Here is a 26600-nt window from a genome sequence, read left to right as displayed (position 1 = left end):
CACCGAGTCAACACACAGCAGATAACAAACTGTTACACACACGATTCAAACCGTTTTCAATACGTGCACATATGTCACACATCTCCGCACAAAGGAAACACAAATACAGAACTGATTTGAGGATTTTGCTGATCACATTTAAAACACTGGCTGTTGTGGTCACGAGCAGACAACCTGTCATACTGAGCTTCCTCTTTGAAATCAGTGTTTTAACAGACTTTGAATGTTTGTGACTTAATCCGACTCTTATCTTTTTTATTTATTTGTTTAATGTCTGGTTTTGTACTTAATGTGTTTATTATTTTTATCCATGTATTTATTTGAATAAATATGAATATTTGTGTTTCATCCTCTCCACAGTATGTTTCATAAATTCTGCTTTAAAATACTTGTTATATGCACTTTTATGACATTATGATTACTATGATGATGATTATTATTATAACTAATACCATTTGTATTAGTATTTATTATCTGAAAAAGGCAATAACAGCAGGGATTTTGCTTGCTGGGTTTTATAAGCAGCACAAGCCCAGGGGACCTTCAGCTCCATCTGTTGTCATTGTGGCTTTATTGCAGCTGAAAGCATCCAGGACATGACTCCATCCAGGCTCAGCCTTCTTCCAAGACTTCATTTCCATAATCAAATTCACTTTGGGGACTCAAACAGATTTCATTTCCTCTCCCACAAATGTTTTCAAGAATCAGAGTTAAATGGCTAAATGGGCACTGTGGTCCTGTTGTCCGCAGTTAGTTTTGCTTGTTTAGTAGCATTACGTGATGGAGGCACACGTTTAAACAATGAGGACTGAGCATTACTGGCAGGCTGCGGGGAACCATAAATCTAATGTTGGAGGCACCTCTGTCTTCAGTGAGCTGTCAGTGGCCAGACTCCTCTTCATTAATCAGGAGGAGCTCTGCCTAATAAGAGAAGTGTGGGAGAGGCTCGGATAACTCCAGTTAGTTCCCTTCAGCTGGACCAGACATTAATCATCGCACACTGAGGATTATGTTTGACGTAAATCTGTGATTTGATGATCCCAAGTGGTCTTGTGTAGTATTCCATATGAAAGGATAACTTCGAGACTCTAACACATTTTGGCTGCTGCAGTGCACAGTGGCAGTATTGCCAAATTTTGCCCTGCAGACTTTGCAGTTACAACCTGTGGGTGAGGATCATCATATTCTATTACAAGATCAAGTCAAGAATGAGGCCGGATTAAACCAAATGCAACAACAGGTGAAAGGCAGTGTCAATTCAAAAGTTCAAAACTCCTTAATTTTGTTTTTCTCAATTTGTTCTTCCAGACTACAAGAGTTTGATGTACACATCTGTGTCAACTGCTCCAGTGGGTCTGAACTGGTGGGTCGCGGGTCCATTCTGAATGGTTCGCGAGTGACCTCCAAATGTGTCAAGTTTGTAAAAACCACGCTTTGTTTTAAAGTACAGTGAATTTCCAGCACAGAGCTTTTATTTTGAAGTGCCGTTTCCTGCTTTAGAGTGAGTGAATAAAGAACAGCTACTTAACAGACGCAGCAAAGTAGTTGACGACATGGCCAATCAAAAGTAAGACGCTATATGTACAGTATGTTAAACTGTGTGGACCTTGAACTAAGGACTAAGGAGAAATCTGGACCCAGTGGGCGAACCATTTGGGAACCACTGGGCTACTCTACCCTTTAGCAATGAAAACATTGCTAGATATACGTTTGAAGAGGATTACTGGTTCAGAACGCTGCTACCAGATTGCCAGGCTCTCTTCACTGGCTGCCTGTAAAGAACAGAATTGTCTTTAAGGTTCGCCCGTTTATGTACAAAGCCCTTAATGGTCTGGCCCCATTCTACATCGCAGACCTCCTAACCCCCCAGGTCCCTGGACTCCGGGCTCCTGGCTGTCCCATGCTCCAGACTTAAGCTCAGGGGTGATTGTACCTTTGCTGTGTCTGCCCCCAAACTGTGGAACGGCATCCCCCACCCAATCAGATCTACCTCCTTTATTGAGTCTTTTAAGTCCAGGTTCAAAACCTACTTATATTCATTAGCGTTTAGTTCCCCTGATGTGGCTTTTTCCGATGTGTGTTGTGTTTCATTCTTGGCATAACAGTGCAGAGACGTAGAGAGCGCAGATACAGAAGACCTGAAAACGCTGAGACAAAACGTCTCAGACAGAGGGTGAATACAGGTGTTCTAGCAAAGACAGTATGAGTAAAAAATAAAGTGTTTTTTTAACATTCAAGTGTGAAAACGTGTTCTTGTAAATACAAGTATGAGCCTGAAAATGTGCATAATGGGTCATCTTGAAAGTTTATGAACTGGCAAGAACAAGTTGAGTCAAATCCAAGACTTCAAGTGTTCTCCTGTCTGGACTCAAGAAATGAAGACCTGCATAATGATAAGCGACCAATAGCCACAGGTACGACACTCTATTTCTTCCCTCTCTCTTACTGTATCCAATTTTGCTCTTAGCCCACATCTTTCCCGTCTGCACAGATGTGGCCTTCTTCCAAACAGCCCTTACCAAGACCGCTCATTTGCTCCCTGGATCTCCCAAAAAACAGAGGGACAAAACTCATTTGGACAAAAAGAAGGGATGCATTAGGCTTTGGCCTTCAGCCACCCTGTCAGAGGGCCAAGATCGCCGACTGTCCCTCAGTCTCCCCCATTTGTCTTTCGACTGTGCGCTGCATTAGCTGGGGCCAAAGTGGAAGAGCCAAGCTGGTGTGTGGCTCTCTCTCAACAAAACTACACATCTATCAGAAAGCAAAGACCAAAAGTAAAGCAGAAAGGAGTTGGATAAAGATTCTGACAATGCTCTGGCGAGAAAACAACCATTTCAATTCTTCAGTCAAAACAATGCTGAACATTTCCTTTTGGCACTTGACAAAAGATCTTTAACGGAGTATTTTGTACAGTTGCTAGGAGTCATAAGTAAAAAGATGGGGGAAAAAACAGAACCCAAACAATATGATGTGGTCTGTCTTTCGCTTTAAGCCAACTACTTAACAGCCAGATGGATTTGGTGCTGAATAGAAACAGCAGGGGCAGCTTTGGACGAAGACGCGCCAGGGATTTTTCTTTTCCTGCCAGCTCATGCACCGCAGCACCCGCTAACAAGTGCAGAATAGATGAGAATGGCTCTTTTATGTGTCTTTCCTCATCTGGAGAGCCAGGTTAGCGATGTGGCATGTGTGTGTACATGCATGGATGTGTGTGTTGTCGCTGGATGTGACCAAGACAGCCAGATTTTTTCCTTGTATAGTGTCCCAGGTAATGGAGGATGGAGAAAGACAGATATCTCTATTCAACACAAAGAACAAAACATCTCACATCTACGTATGTCAGCGCCTCTGTCTTCTTCTTCACTACGCTTTGTTTTTCGAGGCAACAGAGAGGCTGAGAAGTGTGACTAATGCACAAGTTGAATACAGCTTTGTCTTCTCACACACTTTCTTAACACCTGTTCTCCATCGCAAGTACGCTAGCCTCAGCTTCTTTCATCAGGTGCCACTGTGGGAAAACTATTGAACAGACGTCCCTTTCAGCTTAAGTTCTTGGCTCGGTTTCAACCATTTGTGATGTCTGAATAAATCCAGGGAGTCAGTCTGTCTGAAAGTGTTTGTTGTTGTCTTAGTGTCCTACCTCCTGTCTTTGTTTCCACACACCAGCAGGTGAGGAGGGCTGTCTCTCAGGTTGATGCAAGTGAAATCTCCCACCGAGTCACCAACACAAGCCACAGGTTTGCCTGTCTCTAGGCTGCAGACGTGGATCTGAAAGCAAGAATGCACACAAACTTCAATCATTAAAACTCCAAATGCACAAATCAAGAGATGACTCTAATCTCTTTAAATACATAGTCCGGACTTTAAGTCAGTGCCACAGGACAAATATCTTAAACAATTCACCAAAGCAACCAAGGACTTTTAGGGGACAAACTGTAAGATGATCTTGACTCCATAGCATAAATATCAATGGTGCAACCAGTGCAGTGTAGGAAGACGATTTATTTCCTGCTTGGAGAAATTAGGTTGTGGTGCTTTGAGTCCAGGGCAGGTTGTTAGATTATTGTGACAAATTTGGCACTTTGGCTGCTGTCTGTGGTGCTGATCAAAGGCTGGTTTGCAGGATGGGATTGACACCCTTCAGATTAACAACAAGTTCGGCTGTTTCGAAGCGGGCCGTTGGGCGGCGGTGTATTTTAGACTTACCCCACCAGGAGGAAAGTGGGTGACAACTCACAGACCTTAGCTGTGGCAACTCAAATTCAGCCAGCTAAAACCCCCAAGGGGTCTGATCCCAGACTGCCCCAACTCCCTGCCGGATTAGCAAACATTCTGTTGCTGCTGTTACATAAGTTAGACTCAGTGCTGCTGCCCAAGTTGGGTGGACCGTTCCCCGACAACCCCTGCCCAACTGATCCTTCCCTAAGTCTGGCCCCTGCACGCAGACTGGCCAATCATAACGTAGCATCAGGCCGGCTCAGACCAGGGTCCATATGACACAGCTGTGCTCCATTGACTCTAATGCAACCATTTCAGATTTCTTTCATTTTCAGGCTGGTTTTGTGGATTTGGAGTTAAATGTTGTGCCCGGGGCACGTCGTGTATTAATGATACTCGTTATCTGGAGAGGTTGGAAAAAGATCTACGTTTCTTCCCTGTTCCAAAACCAAAATCAAACCCTGAAAAGTGTAGGGTTAGCTAGCTAGCTACTGAAGATACAGCCTACTGAATGTATACACATGCTGCTTTTGCTTTTTAATGATTGTAACAGTGAAACAAAGACCGACCCTGCTGTACAGGAACCAGTGAAGGGAAGCAGGGAAACTTTGCTGATATTCAACCAGCTCTGTGTCATTGCATTGTGTGCAGATGGCGGAGGTCAGGTTGCTGGCACCGTTCATCTGCACACACTGCGATACCACACAGCTATCGGCAAAGTTTCCCTTCATATTTATTGTCTCCACAATTAAACACAGACTGTAGACCCCTCTGTCTGCTTCTCTCTGGAATCACTATTTAATTTTTCCAAAAGTATGATCATATTTCTTCAGGGAGTGCAGTTAGTTACAGTGTGGGCTCCATGCTTACTCCGACAAGTTGACGTACCATTACAAATGCTGGGGCTTAGCGAAAGGCATGTGCTTGTGTTTGGGATGGCAAGAGCCCAAGAATAAATATCTGTACCGGGGCCAATCACAATTATGTTATGCTGCTGTCTTGACTGGCCACATCAGTTACCTGAATTCAACAAATAATGTTTTAGCTGCTAAAGCTTAGACCGAAGACATAAAGCCAAACTTGCTTAAAGAATATTTACACTCGCTGCAGAGCATCACCATGGAATATACTATGTGTCTATTGATGTCTATTGGTTGTGGACTTCATGTCATTGCAAAGGATTTGCAAAACCAAATATTAAAAGGAAGCATAAATTTGCAGTACCTGTGACCTCCATGCCAAATTTCAGCCTCCTTGTGGACTGACTGGCCAGCCGCCAGAATAAGCTGTAGAGCTGCTGGTCACAGCTAATACTGACTTGTATTTAGCATCATGACAACTTCATGATAACTTCTGCCTCTAAATTTGGGTGCTTATGTATAAAAAGGGCTACAAGTCATACTCTGCTCAGTGGATTTAAACATAAACTCTCAAATTAAAGCTTAAATTCGGCTCTTTCACCTCATAGTGACTCACTGTTTTATCACAATCTGAGCTGATGGAGTGCAGAGCCAATGCAGCAAAAATGAATAATTGTCCTAATATTTTGACTTTACTCAGGATGTGAGATCTTAAGTACTGAGATTTGTATATATAATTATAGAAATGGGGTCATATTTTCCTCTTTAACTCACTCAAAGCCTTTTTTACCTTTCATTTTAGCTGCCAGACAGTTAGAAAAAAGTTTAATTGTTGTACTGTTGGTGAACTTAAAATGTGTTCTCATTCAGTTTCTTTTTATTCCTTCATTGATATTGGATATTATATATCGTACAAAAGACAAACAACTGAAGTGATGCTTTGCCAGTTAATTAAAAACAAAGCAGAACTTAAGTGTTAATTCGGGAGGAAAAACTAAAATCAACCCGGGGACATACTTCAATTACAGACAGAGATGCACACCATCGCCTCTGGCTCACTGTCTGCAACAAACTTTCTTCATACAAACTACAATGATGTCATCTGGAGCTGGCCTAATTGGTCAATTAGCGGCTGGTGTTTTCTCATCCAAATGAGACAGAACAAACAGGATAACCGCCAGGCAAAATTGCCTTTGAATAATTAAAACGATTAAGAAATTAAACCGAGGGAGGGTGGGGGAGACAGAGAGAGGGAGAGACAGAAGGTAGGAGAGAAAGGGAAAAGCAGAAAGAGAGAGTGATGGAGAGACAGCGACAAAGATAAGGAAGTTTGAAGGAAAGAAAAAAAAAGAGGCATGATGTAAGCCTTGAGGAGGTGCCAGCAGTTTTTGTGTGTCCCTTATTTGGGCCAAGCAGAGCTTTAATTGTGCACCACCCCGGGGCAAAGCCCAAATCACACCGGACTTTGAAATGACAGCTTGATAGGATTTGGACAGCGGAAGAGAGAAGGGGGGCAAGCTGAGAAAGAGGGAGGGGGGCGTGCAGAAATGAGGTTCAGCCTGCTGTTCTCGATGAATCATTACAGTTTCGGGAAGATATTTTTTATTAGATATTTGCCCACCTCGCCCACTAAAATGAAGAAACGTCGCTGAGGGAGGCAAAGGAGCCGCTGTGTGATTATAAAGGGGGCTGTTTAGAGACTGAGGCAGCTTTGAGGAAGAATAATCATGAGCATGACCATAGAGGAGTTGTTAGGTTAATGCACTTGCTGGACCACCAGTGAGGCTTGCAAACAAAGGAAACTCTAATGGAAGCTTGAACTGGGAAGTTAATGTAATTACTCCCTTTGCTTTTAAAAAAGATGAAAATTTTGGCAATTATTGCTGCACTTTTTAGAAAAGATTTTATGTTGCCGCTGCATGCATTGTTGAACACATTTGGCCAAAGAGCAGAATTCGGTTTCTATTTTAATCAAAGTGGAATATCATACAGCAGGAATGGAAACCATGTGCAATGGAGGACCAAATGTCTGCAGGTTTTCACTCCAATTGAAGACGCCACCAGCTGATTTCACTGATTACAGCTCCATCAAGTAGAGAGAGAAACTAACAAGTGAAATCACCAGCTGAGGTTAAAGATTTGAGTAGAATCTGCAGACTGTTGGCTCTCCATGGCCCATGAATCGCCATCCTTGTCACACACAAACACCCACATCTCAAACAAATATGGATTCAGAGCTACGTTTGGTTTAGACACCATGTGGACAAACAGAGATTAGCACATTGGACCAGATGCATGATAATGGCAGGTCTGTGGTTTGATGTCATGTGGGTGGGTGCTTCCAACTCATCCCGCAGGGCAGAGCAGAGTCGCAAACTTGTGTAAAATATACAACAGTTGCATTGTTTCGTGTGTTTCCACAGTTGTACCCTGTGCACAGCTAAATTAGATTTCTCCCCGGACAAACAAGAAGCTTGTAGCAAAGGGACAAGAAAAGCCAAATCACAAAGTGGTTTAGTTGCGCTGAGTGGTTTGTGGTTAGGACCTGTTGGCTGTTGTCCAAACTCATTAAACAAAGGCAAGACGGATAAGCAAAGAAAGTAGACTACCCAGAGTCCACCAGGATAACTGCTCTGAATGCACATACTGGAATATTAACTTCCTGAAACTGCATGTGATTAAGGTGCTACGGTATAATAGCCTCAAGAGTATTGTTCTCCTGATGGGAGGCAGTCTTATTGGGGAAGTCTGTGTGCATGCTATGTAGTGACCCAGCTTTAGTGAAGATAGTTTCAATAAAGTGATATTTAACCAGCTCAGTTCACCAGTATATTACCCTGATGGCCTCGAGTGCCTGGCGTAGTGGTTGGTTCCCTCACATTGAAGGTGCTCACTAGATAGTATCCTCCCTTGGTGTCTTTAGTCCCTGCCGGGGTAATGGCCACAAGGCAGCACCCACATAAACATACTGGCTGGTCTTATAGGAATACTCCACCCCCCAAATGACCATCTGAATATCAATTACTCACTTTGTGTCGTGTTGAATTCAGAAAGACAGCTTTGTATTTCTGGCGTGACATCAAGGTGAGCGAATAATCCAAAAACTGAGAAAATTGTTGATGAATTGAAGTAAAAGGGGTCTCTGTTTAACGACAGCAAAATTATATCAAAACATCAGATTACAAACTCTCAAAGACATGTGCTGTATAACTGTATGCTTACATGTGACTTTGGTATTTTAAAGGGTTAGTTCGGATTTAGCAAAGTCACACAGTAAGTCAAACAAACTACAGATCAAGGCAGCAGTAGATCAGCAGCTCCTGTGTTCTGCAAGGTAAAATTATGCCTTAATTATCCTTTTAAACTCTGCTGTAACTGCAGCCATGACTTGCTGCTACGTCTGCTGTTCATACAGCATTCTTAAAGCATTTAATAACCTCAACTCCACCCCCGCATCCAACAGTAGGCTTTGATGTTATAATCGTCACTCTCCAACCTTGGTTGTGCTGACTTTGTAACTTATTCTATACTCACATAATCACTTACATTTGAGTGTGATGAATTATATTTCAAACTGAGCTTGTTTAAATCTTTTCTCAATTTTCACCCAGGCAATCTGTTTTGGGGTTTTACTGCGTAAATGATCCTGATGGACTGATGTCTTGATCCTGATCTGTGACAGCACTTCTATCCATCCTCCATTTAACTACCCATACATCTACAAAGCCCATGTTCTACTGCACATCAGACCATTCATTCATCCTTCCTTGCGTCCAACCAGCCCTCTGAACTCGAGGCAATGAGAGGACGACAGGTTTTCTGACAGCACTTGTGCTCTGTGCTCTGTGGTAGATCCACTGCAGTGGATAGATAGTTTGCCAGTGGAGATGCCAGCCTGTCTTGAACGCCCAGCCACTAGCTGGGCGGATGCCTGGGTGCCCCCTGTCCACTGGCAACAAGGTGGTGAGTAGTAATGAGGATCTGGAGACTGGGTCCGACCACACACACACCCACGCACACGCACACACACACAGCGAAGGCTAGAGGACAAAGCCATAAGCTAAACGATATCGTTTATCGTTTACTAAACGATATAAGAATCTTCTATATCATCGACACAGAGCAGTTTTTGTGCCTTAAGCTGTCAGATTTGCACATAAAACTGCAGCAGACTCGCAGTGAACAGCGCCGAGCCACAATCCAGTGAAGAAAAACAAGACAATATGGCTGAGTTCATCTAAGTCAGTATGCTGTAAATGAAAATGTTTCACTCCTCCGTCAGACAAAGAGGTGTGAGATGACTTTGTTGGATGCCATACTGACGGATTTTAATGAAGCATATGTTTTTCTTTTTCGCTTTGTCTTCTTCACAGTATGAAATTGCAGTTACAAGCGTGGCAGGAGTGAGAGACAGGTTAATTACATTTGTGAAATAATCTAATTAATGAGATGCTAACCATGGAGTCTGGAGTTTTACTGTGGAGACAAGAAAGTTAGGAGGACTTCAAGTGCTTCTGTATCGCAAATAAAATGAACTGAAGACGTAAAGTTTACTAGGAAAGGAACTGCTCTTTATTTTAATTTTAGAGATTTACTGCTGAAGAAAAAAATGATGATTTCAGGTGGATTGGGAGTGTGTGACTATGTTTAAAAACTCAAGTTTTCTGAGACGATGAGAAAAAACTGCCACAAAATTCTTGATACGCAGGAAAAGAAAGTGGGGGAAAGTTCAGAAACAGGAAGGCAAACATAAACATTAACATAAAGTTACAAAAGCAAGTGGAAGTTAGTGTTTTCAAAAATATAAATTAATCCATACATAGTAATTCCAAATATTTGAAACGGTTTCAGTACTCATTTTCCACGGTATCAATACAACTCTGGTACCAGCCGCATTTTCTTGCAATCTCTTATTGTTAATGTTTACTAGGGGCATTCTGCTGTTCTCCTACTAACAAAGAAAAGAAAAGCCGTCATTGCCATAGTTGTTATAGCCTTGTTATGTTTATCATTTACAAAAAAATTACAAAATTGTATGCCCTAAATATCAATGTTTTCCTAGTGGCATCGGAAATGGTATTGAATATTGATATATTTGAAGGTACTGTATCGAAATTAGAAATTCCAGTATGGTGACAACAAATCTGAAAAAAGCTCATCTGAGTTATCGGTAGTCTGAGGTGACAACTTCAGATTCAGGTTCTGTCACCAGAGGAAGTGAAGGGTCAGGGAAACGCTTAGTATGCTATTTACAGAGATAACACTGGCGATCTGAACCGGTCAGTGGCGAAAAAAAGCACTTTTAATGCACAAACTTATACGGGACGCATTTGCCCCCATATCTACCTCGCAGCTGCCAGCTGCATCCACCTCCCTCAATACTGAACCAATTTTAAAACAAGTTGTACCTATGAATCATACGCACACATACACATGGGGAAATAGGGCCCAGGTTGAAAAATACCGAAGTTATCCTTTAAGACTAGATTTAGTATGACAAGAAAAAGTGACACAACAATTGTTCTGGTTGATCTAAAAAACTTGAAATCTAGTATGGGCACACCTTTGGTACATATCTAACGGTACACCTTGGAAATTTTTACATCACATGAAAAATCACACTTGTATCAATAGTCAAAGTCTGGACTTCTGAATTAAGAAAAACGCTATCACTGTTTATTGTTATGTGTCCATATAGTTGTTTTATTTATACTGCATGTGTGTGTATATCTTTGATATTAAACTTGTTATGAGTTCATAGATAAGAATCATGGTATATTGAAAAAACAGCCATCCCATGTGCCCTGAGACGAGATGTAGCTTTGAAAGAAAAACTCACTTTCAGCCAAATGATTTGACCAGTTTTGAAAACTCTAGAAACTTTAGTTGCAGGCACAAAAGGGTTATTAAATATAACCAATCAAATATATTAGGTATAATAAAATACTTTAAGAAAATATTTTAGATCCAATGAAAACTTCACAAGCAGATGAAATAAATATTTATGTCCTCTCACTCTGCACCTGAACCTCAAAATCTTGACTACTTGTTTTTTTCCTGTTCACAAAGCTGATTAAATGGATAACAATATGTATATATATACATATATATATATATATATATATATATATATATATATATATATATATATATATATATACACACATCAATAAATAGACTTTTGCCTCTACGTCACTCTGTGTGTCTTTGTTTTATGATGAGGTGAGGCTGTTATATTCTGCCCTGCTACTCTCTCCTTGGTCCACTATGTGGTGCTTTAGTGCTGCCACTGAATCAGTGTATCAGCTGTGCCTTTTTAATAGGGGGTGATGTCAGCGGAGAAGCTTTGCCAAAAAGCTGTCAATAACAAACACACACACACAGTATGCTCGGGTGGTACTTGCTGTTTTAAAGCTTCCACTTGGCCAGTCGCTACGGCAACTAACATCTGCTTTTTGAATGAAAAAAAAAAAAAAATCTCTGGATGCAGAAGCTTATCCTTTGTTTTATCCATTAACACTGAAGACAAATATCTTGACGTGAGCTTTAAAGAATAATGACTGCTGCATAGCTGCTGCCTGATCCCAGCAGAATTGTTTGTCTCGTGGCTCTTTGTACTTTCTAAGTAAAGGCTCAAGAGTCAATTAGGTGCACGGGGTCCTTAGAAACACAGTATTATTAGAAGCAAACAGATGCAGCATGGGGAACAAAAGTTTATCAAAGTACCCTTAAAGGCTGTAGTAATTAGGAGCAGGGCCCGAGGAGGGCTCGTCGCTATTTAAGCTAGCTATGTCTACTATAAACAAATCCCCTACAGGTGCATGACATTCATTTCTAAGGGGACCCAAGGGGGTCTAAGGGGACGTGGAGTAACAGCAATCACTCTGTGATCTGTCAAGAGACCCAGGTCACACTGACACAGATGAGATGTATTTAGATAACAGTCTTTGTTTGCAATGCATCTGAAATTCAAATCAGCTACAAGTGTGGAGCAGATTTAATGTAACTAAACACAAAGTATGTTCCATATTTAAAAGGCAGGAGGCATCTTGTCTCTAAAAGAGTTCAACTCATTTAGGCAGAGTGCACAAAAAAATCAGAAAGATATATTCTTCGTCTCACCTGTAGTGCTGTTAATCGGTCTGGATTGTTTAGGTGTGAGGTGCAGAGTGTTGGAGGTATCGGCATAGAGATGTCTGCCTTCTCTCCAATATAATGGGACTAGATGAGAGTCAACAAACTCATCAGCAATGTCTCTTTCCAGAAATCATGACCCAGTTACTGAAGATAATCCACAGACCTTGTTGTGAACAGTTCCATGTAGGAACTATTTTCTGTCTACTGAACTACACCCACTAAACGTATCACTGCGCAGAAGGAAGCGTGCATCTACTGTTAGCTCACTTACAGGTAGCACCACTGAGACAGAAAATGTTACAACACCGCAGAGAGGGATGCCATTATGCTGGGTTCACACTGGACACAGATTGCCCTGATTTGTTAGTTGTTGTGCAGCCACCGGTCAGCAGTCGTCTGGCTGTTCACACCAGAAACACATTTCTGCTCTCTGCACTGTTTAAATCACATGTAGAGCTCTGTCTCTGTCATGTGTGTGTCTCTCGGTGTGTGATTGTGAGTGTTAATGCATGTGGTCTCTCTATCTGGTTAGACACAACTGACAACTATGTGGAAGCACGAGATGCATATTCTATCATTTATCAGAGTCAGACCATTTATATCATATTTAATACACACTTTGTATCTTTACAATATGTTTTCAGTGTGTTTTCTTGCTAGATTCACTACGCGGACACTATTGTTACAGATTGCGAGCTGGCCTGGGCGCTCAGTGTCGTGTCCAATGTGAACAGCCCAACCGGGTTAACAAGGGTGCCAAAAGCAAGCAGGCAGTGCACCATGGATAATCAGTGCTTCCGCATCCAGTGTGAACTCGGCATTAGAGGGTTTTTCTTTTTTTGCCTTTGTAATTTAAAGGACAGTATTAAGGGTGAGAGAGGGAGAGAGATGGGGTTTGACATGCAGTAAAGGGCTGCAGGCTGGATTCGAACCCACGGCAGCTGCTGTAAGGATACTGCCTTTGTAAATGTGACGTAGTGGGCACCCCAACCTGGTGTTAGTGTTTTCATCTTGTGCTGTCACAAGCACAAGCCTCTCGTCCTTGAATAGATGCACGCTTCCTTCTGCACAGTGACATGGGGGTAGATGGTAGAAAGAAAATAGTTCCTACATGAAACTGCTCACAAAATGGTCAGTGGATTATCCTGAGTAACCAGGTCATGATTTCTGGAAAGAGACACTGCTGCTGAATTTTCCATCTTGTTCCATTATATTCAAAAGGAGGCAGACATCTCTACAGCTGGTATCGCTTAACACTCGGCAATTCACACCAAAACAATCTAGACTGGTTAACAACACTACAGGTAAGAGGATGAATAAGTATTTTCGATTTTGGGTGAACTGTCCCTTTAAGCATGAGCAAGAAAGTTTTAACAAACCCAGTGGCCTGATGCCAGAACCTCTGCCCTCTCTGCTCTTACCGCCATTCTTAAAAGAAAGCACTGTTATTCTATTTCAGCGAGCCAAATTATTTTCTTTGTATAATTTTCCATTTTTTTCATGTCGCACCTGTTGAGCGCACGAGTGACCTTGTTAACTCCTTTCATTGTGATTAATAAGATCTGGGTAGCATCTTTTTTTCAAATACATTTAAAATTCAGCTGCAGAGTTCAGAGGCTTTGCCATCTACTTTTGTTTAGCTTTATTTGTCTTCCTCAGACTTTTCAATTCCAGAAGGCACAAAAGAGCCCTTGATGCAGCTCCATCAAATCCATTAACACACAAACACTGGATTGTTATTCCATAACACGTGCAGTTCACAATGGACGAGATAATCATAATCACAATATGTGAGTCGGTGGCAGCATATATAGTTCAATTAACATTAATAGAGGTTTTTGTTCTGATTTGGCTCACTCTGCTTTCAACAACTCTCCTAAACTAGTCCTGCCTTCCAAGGTGTTAATTTGTGATGTAGGATCTGGACTTGCTTCACATGTTGGTGAATTTGTGAAGCTAGAATTCTACCGTGGCTGAGCCCTCCAAGAAAAACGAAATGTCTATTTGCAAGCTGTCATGACTCAGAACAAAGTGGTGGATAGAGATATTACGGTACAACTTGTTCTACTGGATTTGCAAAAGGTACTCAGAGTCTAGACTTACAACTCAAAGTTTTTTCAGTAATGTTGTTATATGCATGTCCTTGGGTTACAATACAGGAGCTTTAAACTAAACCAGGGTGGCACGGTGGTAGAGTGGTTAGCACTCTCACCTCACAGCAAGAGGGTTCCTAGTTCTCCCTGTGTCAGCATGTGTTTTCTCTGGGTACTTCGGCTTCCTCCGACAATCCAAAGACATGCAGGTTGATCGGTGACTCGGTGAATTGTCCGTAGGTGTGAATGTGAGTGTGAATGGTTGTCTGTCTCTATGTGTCAGCCCTGTGATAGTCTGGTGATGTGGGGTAGGCTCCAGTCCACTCGTTACCCCCAACAGGATAAGAGATAACGGTAGCAGGTGTGAAATACTCATGATTTCTACTTAGTTGATTTGGATCTCCCTTCCTGTGTGTGACTAAGTATGAAACATTATCAATAAGTCTCATTTCTGCAGAAAAATGGTGATGACAATCCGGTTAAAATGTCGTAAAGCCATTTATTAATATCACGGAAATTGTTTAAACTCTGATCTGGGTCACTGAGACACTGCACATTTAAATCTGTGAATATTTAACAGGAACTGTGCAGAGACACTGAACCCACCTTGTTTCCTCCATCATGCATGGCCCAGCCTGTGCGCTTCACTCCAAATGCAACGTGGGAGTCCGAGGTATCCAGGCAGGTGACAGGATGACCATAGACTGAGTGGAGCGTCCGTGGCTCCTCCTCCCGGGGGTCCAACAGGTACACGGCCTCTCCTGCTGCCAGGGCCGCCAGCGAGGACTGCTGCTCTCTGCCTGGCACCAAAACCAGGCTCTCGACCTGCCAAACAAAAAAGATAAAGGCACATTTTGCTCATAGAGCAGAAATATTTACAGTGCTTTTATGCAAATGAATTACATCCAAAACTACTTAGAATGTTACTCATGTAGACATATACTGTAAAATTATTTATGGTTGCAAATGAAGACTATTTACTCAATCAATTAAGTAACTGGATAATAATTTTCGTGGGGTGTCTGGGCTCAGCCTTAGAGATCGAGGAAGGAGTTTGGACATCTGGAGGGAGCTCAGAGCAGAGTCGCTGCTCCTTTGCGAAATTGGTCAGTTGAGGTGGTTCGGACATCTGATCAGGATGCCTCCTGGGTGCCTCCCTTTAGAGGTGTTAGGCACATCCCACTGGTAAGAGGCCCCAGGGCAGACCCAGAACACACTGGAGGGATTACATATCTCATCTGGCCTGTGAACGCCTTGGGGTCCCCCAGGAGGAGCTGGAAAGCGTTGCTGGGGAGAGGGACGTCTGGGGTGATTTGCTTGGCCTGCTGCCCCTGTGACACGGCCCCCGGTATTTTTAAAAATGCCCAATACTTTGTAGAATCTCTTTTAAGGAACAACAAGGTTCATCTAAAAATGTCGGAGATGGAAAATGCCATGGTTTAAGCCAAATCTCTAAAGGGAATAATCTCAGAGATTTATGCTGTTCTGCAGCTCTCTGATTCTTCAGTTTACGACTCCCTGAAACCGCTGTGGGAACGTGATCTGGGAGTTACATTCGGTTCTGCAGACAGCAGTGAAATCTTTCAGAAATGTACTTCAATGAACTTCTGAAAATCTTTTCGATACCGACAGCAAATCTCTGTTATCTCTGCTAATTTTCTTATCTCCAGCTATAAAGTGTATCTTTGCTAAGGTGGTCTGCTCCACAGGTCCCTATGGTCGGCACGTGGAGATCACAGATATCGCTCTTCTCTGGAGAGACTGACTCATGATTTCACTCATAAATGTGACAAATTCTGGAGACTTTTGAAACTCTTACATTCCTTCTTACAGAGACTTTGACTCACGTGTCCCCTGACAGGCAACAGCAAATTATTTCATCTTTAGTGATGTCCTGTCATATTTCTTTGCAACTTATGTATGAATAAGTTTTTTTTTTCTTTAATTCAAATTGTATACATTGCAGCATCTGTTGTTGATTTGAGGTGGGATTTTTCTGTTATGCAAAAATATATCACTTATTTTAGTTGTATCACTTGTGATACAAAACACATTATAATTTGCATTTTTTTCATAAGTATAAATCCTTTTAAAATAATGTTTCAACCCAGAAACAGAGTTAGTGTGTTGATAAGTTAGAATTTTAAAGGTTTTTTCTTTGATTTGTCCCAGTTCTCAAGAACAGGTGTTACATATATATGAATAAAAAAAATAAATGCCAAACATAATTTTCCACATCCAGGGATGGCATGTTTAAATTTTTCTTTGTGTGTGAACAGCCTGAAACCCACAGATTTTCAATTTACAGATCCTATAAATGTGACAACAGCAGAACATTCTCCGATTTGAGAAGCTGAAACTAATGATTCAATTATGCATTTTATCTTTGTAAATGAAAAACAACTAATAAGCCATAAATCCTGATCAGCTCAATGATGAATCGACTCATCATTTCAGCACTTGTACAATTCCTTGCCAGAAACTGAAATGCCACAAAATGTGGAATCAGTCAGGGGTGTTAGATGCTTCCATCATTAGGAGACATTTTTAGATGAAAGTCACAAGAGGGAAATGTGTTCGGCACAGCCCATTAATTAACACAGTAACACATCAGTATGGAGCATTTCATACATATGAGGAATCAAACCACCTAACGTACAGTCTTGGGTAGTCGAGCCTGGCAGAGTGTCCTCCAGTAGCCGCGATCGTCGGCGCGGTCCAGCCGAATGTCAGGCCCAGCGGCGGAGCACAGGATGGGACTGTCAGGGCTAAGGGCCAGGGCCTGGATCCTGCCGGGGATCTGGAAGTAGTGGATGGGCTCTCCACCTGTCTCTGTGCTCCACACATCCACACAGCCTGGAGACGAGATCATAAAATGCAGTCTTAGGCTCTGACACTACCCATGTTTTCAGTTTCATTTAAAACCTAAGAATTTCATGAAGATATAATGAAAAGATTTTTGTCTGTGGTGTCTCACCATCACTAAGAAAAAGGATCACACTGCATGAACACACTCACCATCGTCATAAGCAGCAGCAGCCACTGTGCTGTTGACCTGGACGTGACTAACATAAGGCCTGGGGTCAGAGTTAGCTGTCAGGCTGTTGATCTTCAGGTACGAGGCTGCCGAATCCCAGTGCAGCGTGTCCCACAGCCTCACATCGCCAGACGTGTACCTGAGACACAAGCAAGCTCATCAAGTCACACTGAACATGCATAATTCAAATATTTAGCTTTGTACAAAAAGGCTGACGAATGTAACAGCAGAATTTTTGCCCATTTCTCCATCACACGCTGACAAGTTTGCCTCGTCAAGAATACCTGACGTCACCTTCTCACCACTGAATCATTTCCCCTCTCACACTTTCCTCCTTTACTCACTCTGACTTGCTGTTACAGTATTTTGTTTTCTAAAATCTTTGTTGCGTGATCTTTCCAGGATTACAGGGGTGTTGTTTGGGCGGAACAATGCTGAACATTTCAGCCCTCATTACTGGTCGCCTGTCGGGATGATCTGCAGCAGGAAGTGAAAGTTATCCTCCCAACGCACTCACTGCAAGTCTGTGGGAAATCCTGCACTGTTATAAAACTTTGACTGTGTGACCCTATTCACCCTCTTACAAAGAGGTTTTCAACGGAAACTCCTTTTTTATATATATATTGCAACATGTTCCACCCTTACACATGCACGTAATGTCAAATTAACAGTGATGCCATGAGATTACTGTTAACAAATAAATTGAAACGACTGCATAATGACAATGTTCCCTATTTCTTTTTAATTGATTAACCAGTCCTGCCTTTATTGTTTAATCATTTGGTGTTTAAAATAATGGAGAAAAGTTTAAAAAAGGCCTACCACAACGTCCTTAAGTCCAAGATAAAGTCTTCAAATTGCTTGTTTTGTCCAAGCAACACCTCAAAACTCAAAGCAGATATGCAAATTAGTTATATATAAACGCAGCAAATTCTTTTATTAGAGAAGCTGCAACCAGCAAATATATATCATGCCTTTTTCGCATGATAAATCCCTTAAATTACTGATTTTCAAAATATTTTTTTCTGTCGATCAACAAACTGATTTATCAACAAATTGTTTCAGGACTGCTTCAGAGTAGTAAAAATGTAGCTGGTACTTGAATAAACAATTAATTGATTGGTTAATTGATGAAAATGACACTTGATTATTTAGTTGAGTCACATTATAAGTAGAGCTGCAACATTTAATTCATTAGTTGCAAAGTATTAAATTAATCAACAACTAATCTGATAACCAATTAATTGGTTTGAGTATTTTTTTAATTTAAACAAAAGACAAAATTCTTTGATAACAGCTTCTTAAATGTGAATATATTCTGTTTTCTTTACTCCTTTATTACAGTAAACTGAATATTTTTGGGGCTGTGGATAGATGAAGACATTTGAGGATGTCATCTTGGGTTCGAGAAACACTGATCGACATTTTTTATCATTTTCTGACATTTTATAGATCAAACAACTGATCAATTTATCAAGAAAAATAATAAACACATTAACAGATAATGATCTGTTGTGCACTGTTGGTCGGGCAAATCTGAGAAAGTCATCTTGGGCTGTGGAAAAGTGTGACGGGCATTGTTGTTTTTTTCTAACATTTTACAGACAAAACAATTAATTTATACGTTGAAATAGTAATAATCAGATTAACTGATTTTGAAAAGAATCATTAGTTGCAGCCTGCCACTTCAGACAAAAAACCTCTCTCTTTTTCTTTAAGTTAAGGATGAAAAAGAAACGGTGGTTCTTCCTCTGGCCTTTCACTTCTCCTCTTCAAAAAACGAAAAGCTTTTGCTCTATTTCCATTTATATGAGAAGTCCAATCTACAAAACTGTGCCACAGAGAAGGCACTTTCTGTGCCTCGAGGCAAACACACTTCTCACTAAATCCAATCAGTGGCTCTCAGTGTGCAGTGTAGAGATCATAAGAGGTTGCCAAACTCCTCAGTGATTGTTACATTTGCATTTTTGACTCATAACTTTTGATAATGATTTATGGATCTTATAATACTACACCTATCATCCTTAAAGCTGTAGTTGGTAACATTTTTTAAAAATTAGTTTTTGTCCTATTTGCTAAAATATCACTTTATCCTGACAGTAGTACATGATAATAATAACGTTTGTGACCCGAGCCAAATGGAAACACCGCCCACCAGCTGGAGCACACTTTCTCATTTTACAGCTAAACAGTACACTAAAATATGTGTCTGAAAACATCTGAGGTGAGAAATAGGCAATGCAGTGACAGAATTTTGATTGACAGTTTGGCCCCAGATCACAAGCAGAGATTAACATGGGTGCAATCGTGCAACCAATGCAGTCTTGGGATCCCTCCCAAGACGACTTAACACCCATTCACACCTGGACCCATCTAACCCTACCGACACACATGATGGCTGGAAGGGTCAACGACTTACATGTGACGTCGACGACTCTGTAAGGGTTCACACCCAGTTTTAAGCCTGCGACTGCACCAGTCCGTTCGAACTGAAGACGAATCTTGGATGAGAGGTGAAACATCTTCAAGAAACTCAGGTAGGTCCAGTTGCCTACGATGTAGCACTTAAGACATGGGTGACAGCTGTGTTAGCGACTACTCGGCCCCGATTGTTTGTTTCCGTTTGGGCACAACGGATTCTTGCAAATGCCACTAGGAGCACTAGGAGGACGCAGAGGACCATTTTTTTTACAGATAGTTTGTCTCATGAACTGCTGTCAAGAAATAGTGACAGTTTCAGCAAGTATGATAAAAAGTCATTTTTATGAAACTTACCAACTGTAGCTTTAACGACAAATTTTTCACTTTTTCAACAGATTGGAATCCTGAGCTTTCCCCCTCGCGCTCCCGTCCTCACGTAACAACAAAGTCAACCTCTTGCACTCTTTAGACTTCTGTTCTGTTCTGTTCTGGGCCCCCCCCGCCCTTCCCTCCGCTCTTCGCCCAAGTCAATGAGTTCTCACTGTGGGAGACAACAAACTGCCAGCGTTACCACCTCCACAGATACCATCATGTCTGAGCAAGTATCCGCCTCGCAGCCAGAGTGTGTGATACAGTGACAACAAGTGTGGCAGAGGGTGTACATGTGTGCGCCTGCATGTGTTTGTGACTGGCATCGCAAGGTTTGGCAGGAAGTAAACAATAGGAATACACACTTTCACTTAATTGGGACATCACCTCAACGCCGACTATTAACAGGATGATGATGATGATGATGCTGAATCCCATCCAAGTTATTCGTCAAAACTTTTATGTACAGAAAACTTTGTGCACCGATTACATGCGAAGCCTCAACAGACTTGGCCTTTGTGTCACTGTGTGACTCTGAGAGTTGCCGGGTTAATGAGACAGTGTCTCATGTTGCCTTTTAAGTGCCAAATCTCATTCCGCCGGTTCCTAACAAGATTTTATGGATGCAATTGAATCATTTTTGATCACTCTTAACTGCTATTGATCTGTTCAAATACTTTAACTTAGATAAATTAGCCTTTCAATTCCAATAATGGGAAAAGTATTGATGTTGTGAATTTGTTAATAGTAACAGCACAAAAACAAGGACTTAAGTGTATGTTCACATTTTGCAAAGTGCTTTATTTCATGTCTAGACTGTTTTGATACCGTGTGTCCTACATCTGCTAACCTGAAAAGATAAAAACACACTGTCTTCTCCGATGAGACACAGCAGGACCGAGGGGAATCTAATCACATCGCTCCCTGGAGACGCTGCACATCTCCTTGTGGGCAGTCTATCACGCTCCTGTGGGCCATCACAATCTATCACTGTTTCAGCCCACTTATTTCAGGGCAGGTTTGGCTCACACTCTTACCTCACCAACTACTGCCATTAGTAGGGTGATTAGTAGGAGTATACAAATATGCAAAAAATATGTCAATCAGCATCAATAAACTAAGAAACTGAATCTGACCAATAATGACTCCCACAAGGTTTCAAGTTTTGTTGAGGCTGGAGGGCACAACTGTCTGTTGGTGAATACTTAACCCCCCAAATGACCATTTGTATATCAATTACTCACCTTGTGCTACACTGAATTTGTAAAGAAATCACAAACTCTCACACAACTCATACAGTATAATCCAAGTCTCATTTATGCAATCAATTGGTCCCAACTTTCCAAACAGACAGCCCTTTCCAACGAGGATCTGAACAGGAAGTGAAACTTATCGATGCTCTCTTCAAAGCCAAACTCCATTGACAAAAACAAGACTTTTACCTCACTGAACACAGGAGCTGCTGGCCTACCACCGCCTTGATCTGTAGTTTGTTTGTGACATTGTGTGACTTTGGTGAATCCGAACTAACCCTTTAAAACACACTATAACACAAGCTAACTAACTGAGTCAGTGGTACACCAGCAGCTTGAGTGTTAAGCAAAATATTGTGTTTTTGCCAATGGAGTCTGTCTTTGAGGAGTGAATAGATAAGTTTCACTTGCCTCAAGGAGGCGCCGTTTAAAAAAACTCCAACTTAAAAGCAGCCTCGCTGCTCTAAAACAGTAGCTGCCTGTGGCTGCACAGCACAACTTAATATAAGTCCACAGCTTTAGAGCAGCGAAAAATAATTGATTTTCAGGGCAACTGCTATTTTATCCAGGTGTAAAACTACTTAAAAGTTCATCAATAAATGACATGGTATCAGATCGATGCATAGACTTGTACTCACTGATACTGAATTTAGCATTTTAGGCGGTATCACAGGCATTTCCAATAGAGCGACGTAGCTAATGCAAATGTTTGGCTGTCAATCACGATTACATCAGTCAGTGATGCAGAACACTTAATGTCTAAATGTGACATACATTAATAAACCAGTATATTAATCGTAAGGATTTATAACCAAGATTTATACTGACATTTGTAAGACAAGATAAAGAGTGACGGAGAAAACAAGGCAGATGAGTTTAGTGAACAAGCAGTTGATGTTTATAGGATGTCAGAAACATGTTGGAGTCCTCGAAACTCACCCAGCCAAGACAAAGTTGTCACAGGAGCTGACATCACACAGCACCTTGCCCAGCTCGAACTGCAGCTGGCTGATGGATCCCACTCGATTCTACACAGAAAATATTACCTGGCTGAAAATACTTTCCATCTATAACACAAATACATCATGTTACAAATGACAAACAACATTATTTTCATTATTTAATGTAACTACATAAGAAGAGGTTGGCTTTAAAAATCAACGTCTTTATTATTTTTTTCTTTCATTGCCTGACATTATATTAAAATCCCATTTTGAATGGTGTTATAATGTTCAAATACAAAGACAGTTAAAACTAGAGATGAGACACATGGCATGCTGTATATTCTACACTGATGTGAGGTGATGTAAGGTAAAACAGTGCACAGGTTTCAGCAGCCAAACCCCAGTGCAAGTGCTGAATTTGGGTGATTCTGATTCACCGCAGCGGAACAGCTCGATCCCACCTTCCAGTTGGAGCGCACAGTTTTGGCCGAGTTCCTGCGGTCCCGCAGCGTGCTCTTCCAGCAGGGGGAGTCAGACACGCTGGCGTCCTGATGGTAACCCTCCCTCGTGCACAGCCTGAACCACAGAACGCTGTCCTCTGCAAGGACTCTCCATGCCCTGCTCACCTGGGAGGGGATTGGACAGAGGAAGCGAGGATTGAGTCAGCATACATTATGATCTTGCATGACTTAATTCATTCGCGCTTAACGAGCCGGGCTGACTGCCAAATGCACCACGTGCTGCGGGGTCGGCCACACAAGATGTGATTTATTTATCTGTAACAATTTTAGTCGCATCAAGTAAGAATGCTGCCCTGAGCAATTCTGCCTGTCAGGGGAAACGCAAAGTAACTGTAATTTAAGGATGTCACAATCAGGAACTCTAAAACCTGAAACCAGCAAGTTGCATGTACAGACTGTCCTCTGGTATCAGACACTATTCTATTTCTATTGAAGCATTGCAGGTAAGTCTTAAGGTAAATATTTAGAATACGGTCATTAGAGTTAGTTAGGTTAATGTTCATTTTGCCAACAGTTAAGTGCAAGTATTAAGTAAAAAAGACAGTATTAAGTTCAATGGCATTTCCAGCATCAGAAATGTGACTTTGATGCAGAAGAACTTGACTCATTTTGACAAAAAGAAATTAAAAGCCAAAAAAATGAAATTACATAATATGTATGGGGCTATTAAGACCTCTCATATTGAAATTTAAGACTCATTAATGAGATTAATGGCCCAATATTCACAAAATATGGACCTGCAGACACCCTGACATAGTACGATCATTTTACAGGAGAGGATACCAAACGGACCGGAGGGACAGAAAGGGAATAAGTTTGCTGCATTTTAGGAATTTAATTTGTCATTTAATCTGCAGAGGATTTCTTGTTGGTGTCTATTGCATTCAAACTGCTGGCTTAGTCCCTCCTTGATCTTGAGCCTTCCCTTAAACACATTAAATACACATCTAAACTCATCCAAAACGTACTTATGCAGTCCGACACTGTGAGTCTCAAGTTGCGATTCACAATATTTTTGGTTTGTGACTAGGGTTTGGATATCGGTACTCAATACCTTTGAGATATCAACCATAATAACCCAGTACCAAGTTGTAACAACACTTCTCCAGTCAAATCACACCTGCATTCCATCCTTTTTGTACCAAGGTCTAGAAGGAAAATTTGAGTATTGTTTCAGAAAGGGGAACCGTCTTACGGCTGAATTTCTTTGCCAGGCCTGGAATAGAGGGCAGAGTATTCTGTTTCTGGACTGAGTACTTACATAACATGTACTTTGGATTGTTACTGCAACGTTATTTAAATGGTGTCTTGTAAACCCATGAAGGCACATGTAAGTGTGCATGACACAAAATTAAAAAAAAAAAAAAAATTAAGTCAATAATGAAATGATTTTTGTACGTTTTTCCTAACAGCCAATCACTGCAAGTGTTCTTCAAGTTAATGCAATGTGTAACTGACCCACTACCGCAGCAGCTTCAAACCATACAGGTTGCTGCGAGGTGAAGTCGAGTTGGCAGTGCAGTGTGCCGAGATGCCACCAAAACATTCGAAAGTATAGCTATAGTAGGCACCTGTAACTGAAGTGGGATTTTTCCTTCTCAGGTTTTATATGAATAATCATTAGAGTGCTGAATGGGTTGACTGGGAACGGTCAGAAAATTAACCTAATGTGTTTTTTCTTCTGTTTTTCTCTGTTGTGTTATTATTTTAAAAGCCCTTGGATTTATCTTGACACTTCTGTGGGATCTGGTGTCAAGCAGCTGTTTTTTGTTTGTTTTAGCTGTGTGTAGTTTTTGTGCAACCCATTCATCAGAATGTTGTTACACAGAACATAAGGTGAATATACACTCACCGACCTCTTTTGCCTTCAGAGCTGCCTTAATTCTTGGTGTCATTGATTCAACAAGGTGCTGGAAACATTCCTCAAAGACTTTGGTCCATATTGACATGATGACATCACACAGTTGTATCCATGATGAGAATCTCCCGTTCCACCACATCCCCAAGGTGCTCTATTGGACTGAGATCTGGTGACTGTGGAGGCCACTGGAGTACCGTGAACTCATTGCCATGTTCAAGAAACCAGTTTGACATGATTTGAGCTTTGTGACATGGTGCGTTATCCTGCTGGAAGTAGCCATCAGAAGATGGTCTTCTGCAGACCTTGGTTGGAACCAGTGGTTGTTTGACTTCCTGTTGCCTTTCTATCATCTTGAACCAGTCTGGCCATTCTCCTCTGACCTCTGGCATCAACAAGGCATTTTGGGACCATCCTCTGTAAACCCTAGAGATGACTGTGTGTGAAAATCCCAGTAGATCAGCAGTTTCTGACAGACTAGCCCGTCTGGCACCAACAACCATGCCACGTTCAAAGTCTCTTAAATCATCTTTCTTCCTCATTCTGATGCTCAGTTTGAACTTAGCTATTTGTGTGAATGAGCAGTTGAACAGCTGTACCCAATAAAGTGGATGGTGAGTGTACATGCCTGTTGAACTGGTTGGAGGCTCAAACCTTTCCGTTCCAGCCATTTTTTCTTCCATTTTACAGTACAAACTTTTGCACAGATGAGCTTCACCACAGCAGCTTACCTGTGCACAGCGGCCCAGCTCAGTACAGTTCAGATACTGGAATATCTTCAGGGCTAACTCGTACGGCAACTCCACGTCAAAGAAGGGAATGTCATTGACTTCATTCTGCAAAAGAAATAAGTACAACACACATTATATACTGAGCTTATTCTGAGCAACCTCCCCTCCTCATCATCATCCTCATACCAGATCCTGAATGAGTTGATCCAACAGCTCCTCGTCTTTCTTGATCTTCCTCTGAGGCTGCTGCTGCTGCTGCTGCAGGGATGCTCTGCAGACATCAGTCATGTTATGATACTGCCTCTTTCTCCTGGTTCTCTCCTCCTGGATCCTGTCCAGCAGGGGACTGGTCCTCCCGTCCAACAGACTGCACGCAATGGACACATACTCAGGCTGGTCTTCTGTCTCTGCTGCAGCTTTTCCTCCACCAGTATCACCCTCTTCATCCTCAATGCAACAACTTTCCTCTGGTTTTGAAGGGCTGTGAGTCTCGTTGAGATTATTAAGGTCTTCAAAATACCTGTTTTTCAAGTCTTTGTGGCCTGACTGACCTGGGACATCACAGGGAGGCGAAGGAGCACACACAAGCTGGTTTTTATTGGTCTTTAACTCTCGTTTCCAGCGCTCCCTGAACGCAGCAAGTTCGTCGTTGGCCATGTTTTTCAATCATTGTTAATAAAAATGAAACTTAACTGTGTTAGAAAGCGGTTTAGTATAAGTTTGTCAGCTAAACAAACCGGGTAAGTAAATTCATATTTTCGGCATCGACGCAAAACAAGCACGTCCTTCTGCATAAACAGTCCGACGAGCAACAAGGCGCTGCCGCACTAAAGTTCCGCCAGCTTTTAATTCCGCAGTTTTATTGTAGACGCGCATTTCTCAAGGGTGATATTTTGTTTATGTGGCCACAACAGGCAGTTGTTCGAAATATAAATGCAAGTATTTTATTTCCAATGCCAACAGAGTGGAATATATTTGAGGATAATTTATTGTACAGGTGTAAAATAACAAAGGAGAACACAATGTCCCAGAACACCCCACAACAAAAGGCTCCTCTGATCAAAACAGACAGGAGAGATTCAAGAGTTAACCATTGCATCTCTCTTTTGGGAAAAGATGATGTAAACCCCACACCATGTGACACTGTAATGAATAATA

At 41.5% G+C, this 26600-nt stretch overlaps 1 protein-coding gene across 1 annotated transcript in view; it reads right to left on the bottom strand.

Annotated features, from left to right (window-relative positions):
• Positions 1-26243, bottom strand: part of fbxw8 (F-box and WD repeat domain containing 8) — a 32137-nt gene extending 5894 nt beyond the window's left edge. The window contains exons 1-8 of the mRNA XM_033618888.2: positions 25629-26243; positions 25443-25547; positions 22794-22958; positions 22328-22416; positions 17327-17484; positions 16968-17164; positions 14915-15133; positions 3641-3768 (exon numbers count right to left, since the gene is read on the bottom strand). Of these exons, the coding sequence (XP_033474779.1) occupies positions 3641-3768; positions 14915-15133; positions 16968-17164; positions 17327-17484; positions 22328-22416; positions 22794-22958; positions 25443-25547; positions 25629-26099 (1532 nt within the window). The 5' untranslated portion in view covers positions 26100-26243. The remainder of the gene's footprint in view (positions 1-3640; positions 3769-14914; positions 15134-16967; positions 17165-17326; positions 17485-22327; positions 22417-22793; positions 22959-25442; positions 25548-25628) is intronic.
• Between the last annotated feature and the right edge of the window lie 357 nt (positions 26244-26600).

This window comes from Epinephelus lanceolatus, chromosome 9 (genome assembly GCF_041903045.1).
Source record: "Epinephelus lanceolatus isolate andai-2023 chromosome 9, ASM4190304v1, whole genome shotgun sequence".
In the NCBI taxonomy this organism is placed as follows: Eukaryota; Metazoa; Chordata; class Actinopteri; order Perciformes; family Serranidae; genus Epinephelus; species Epinephelus lanceolatus.
Note: the sequence above shows the minus strand (reverse complement) of the source record. Positions and strands in the feature narration are given on the sequence as shown.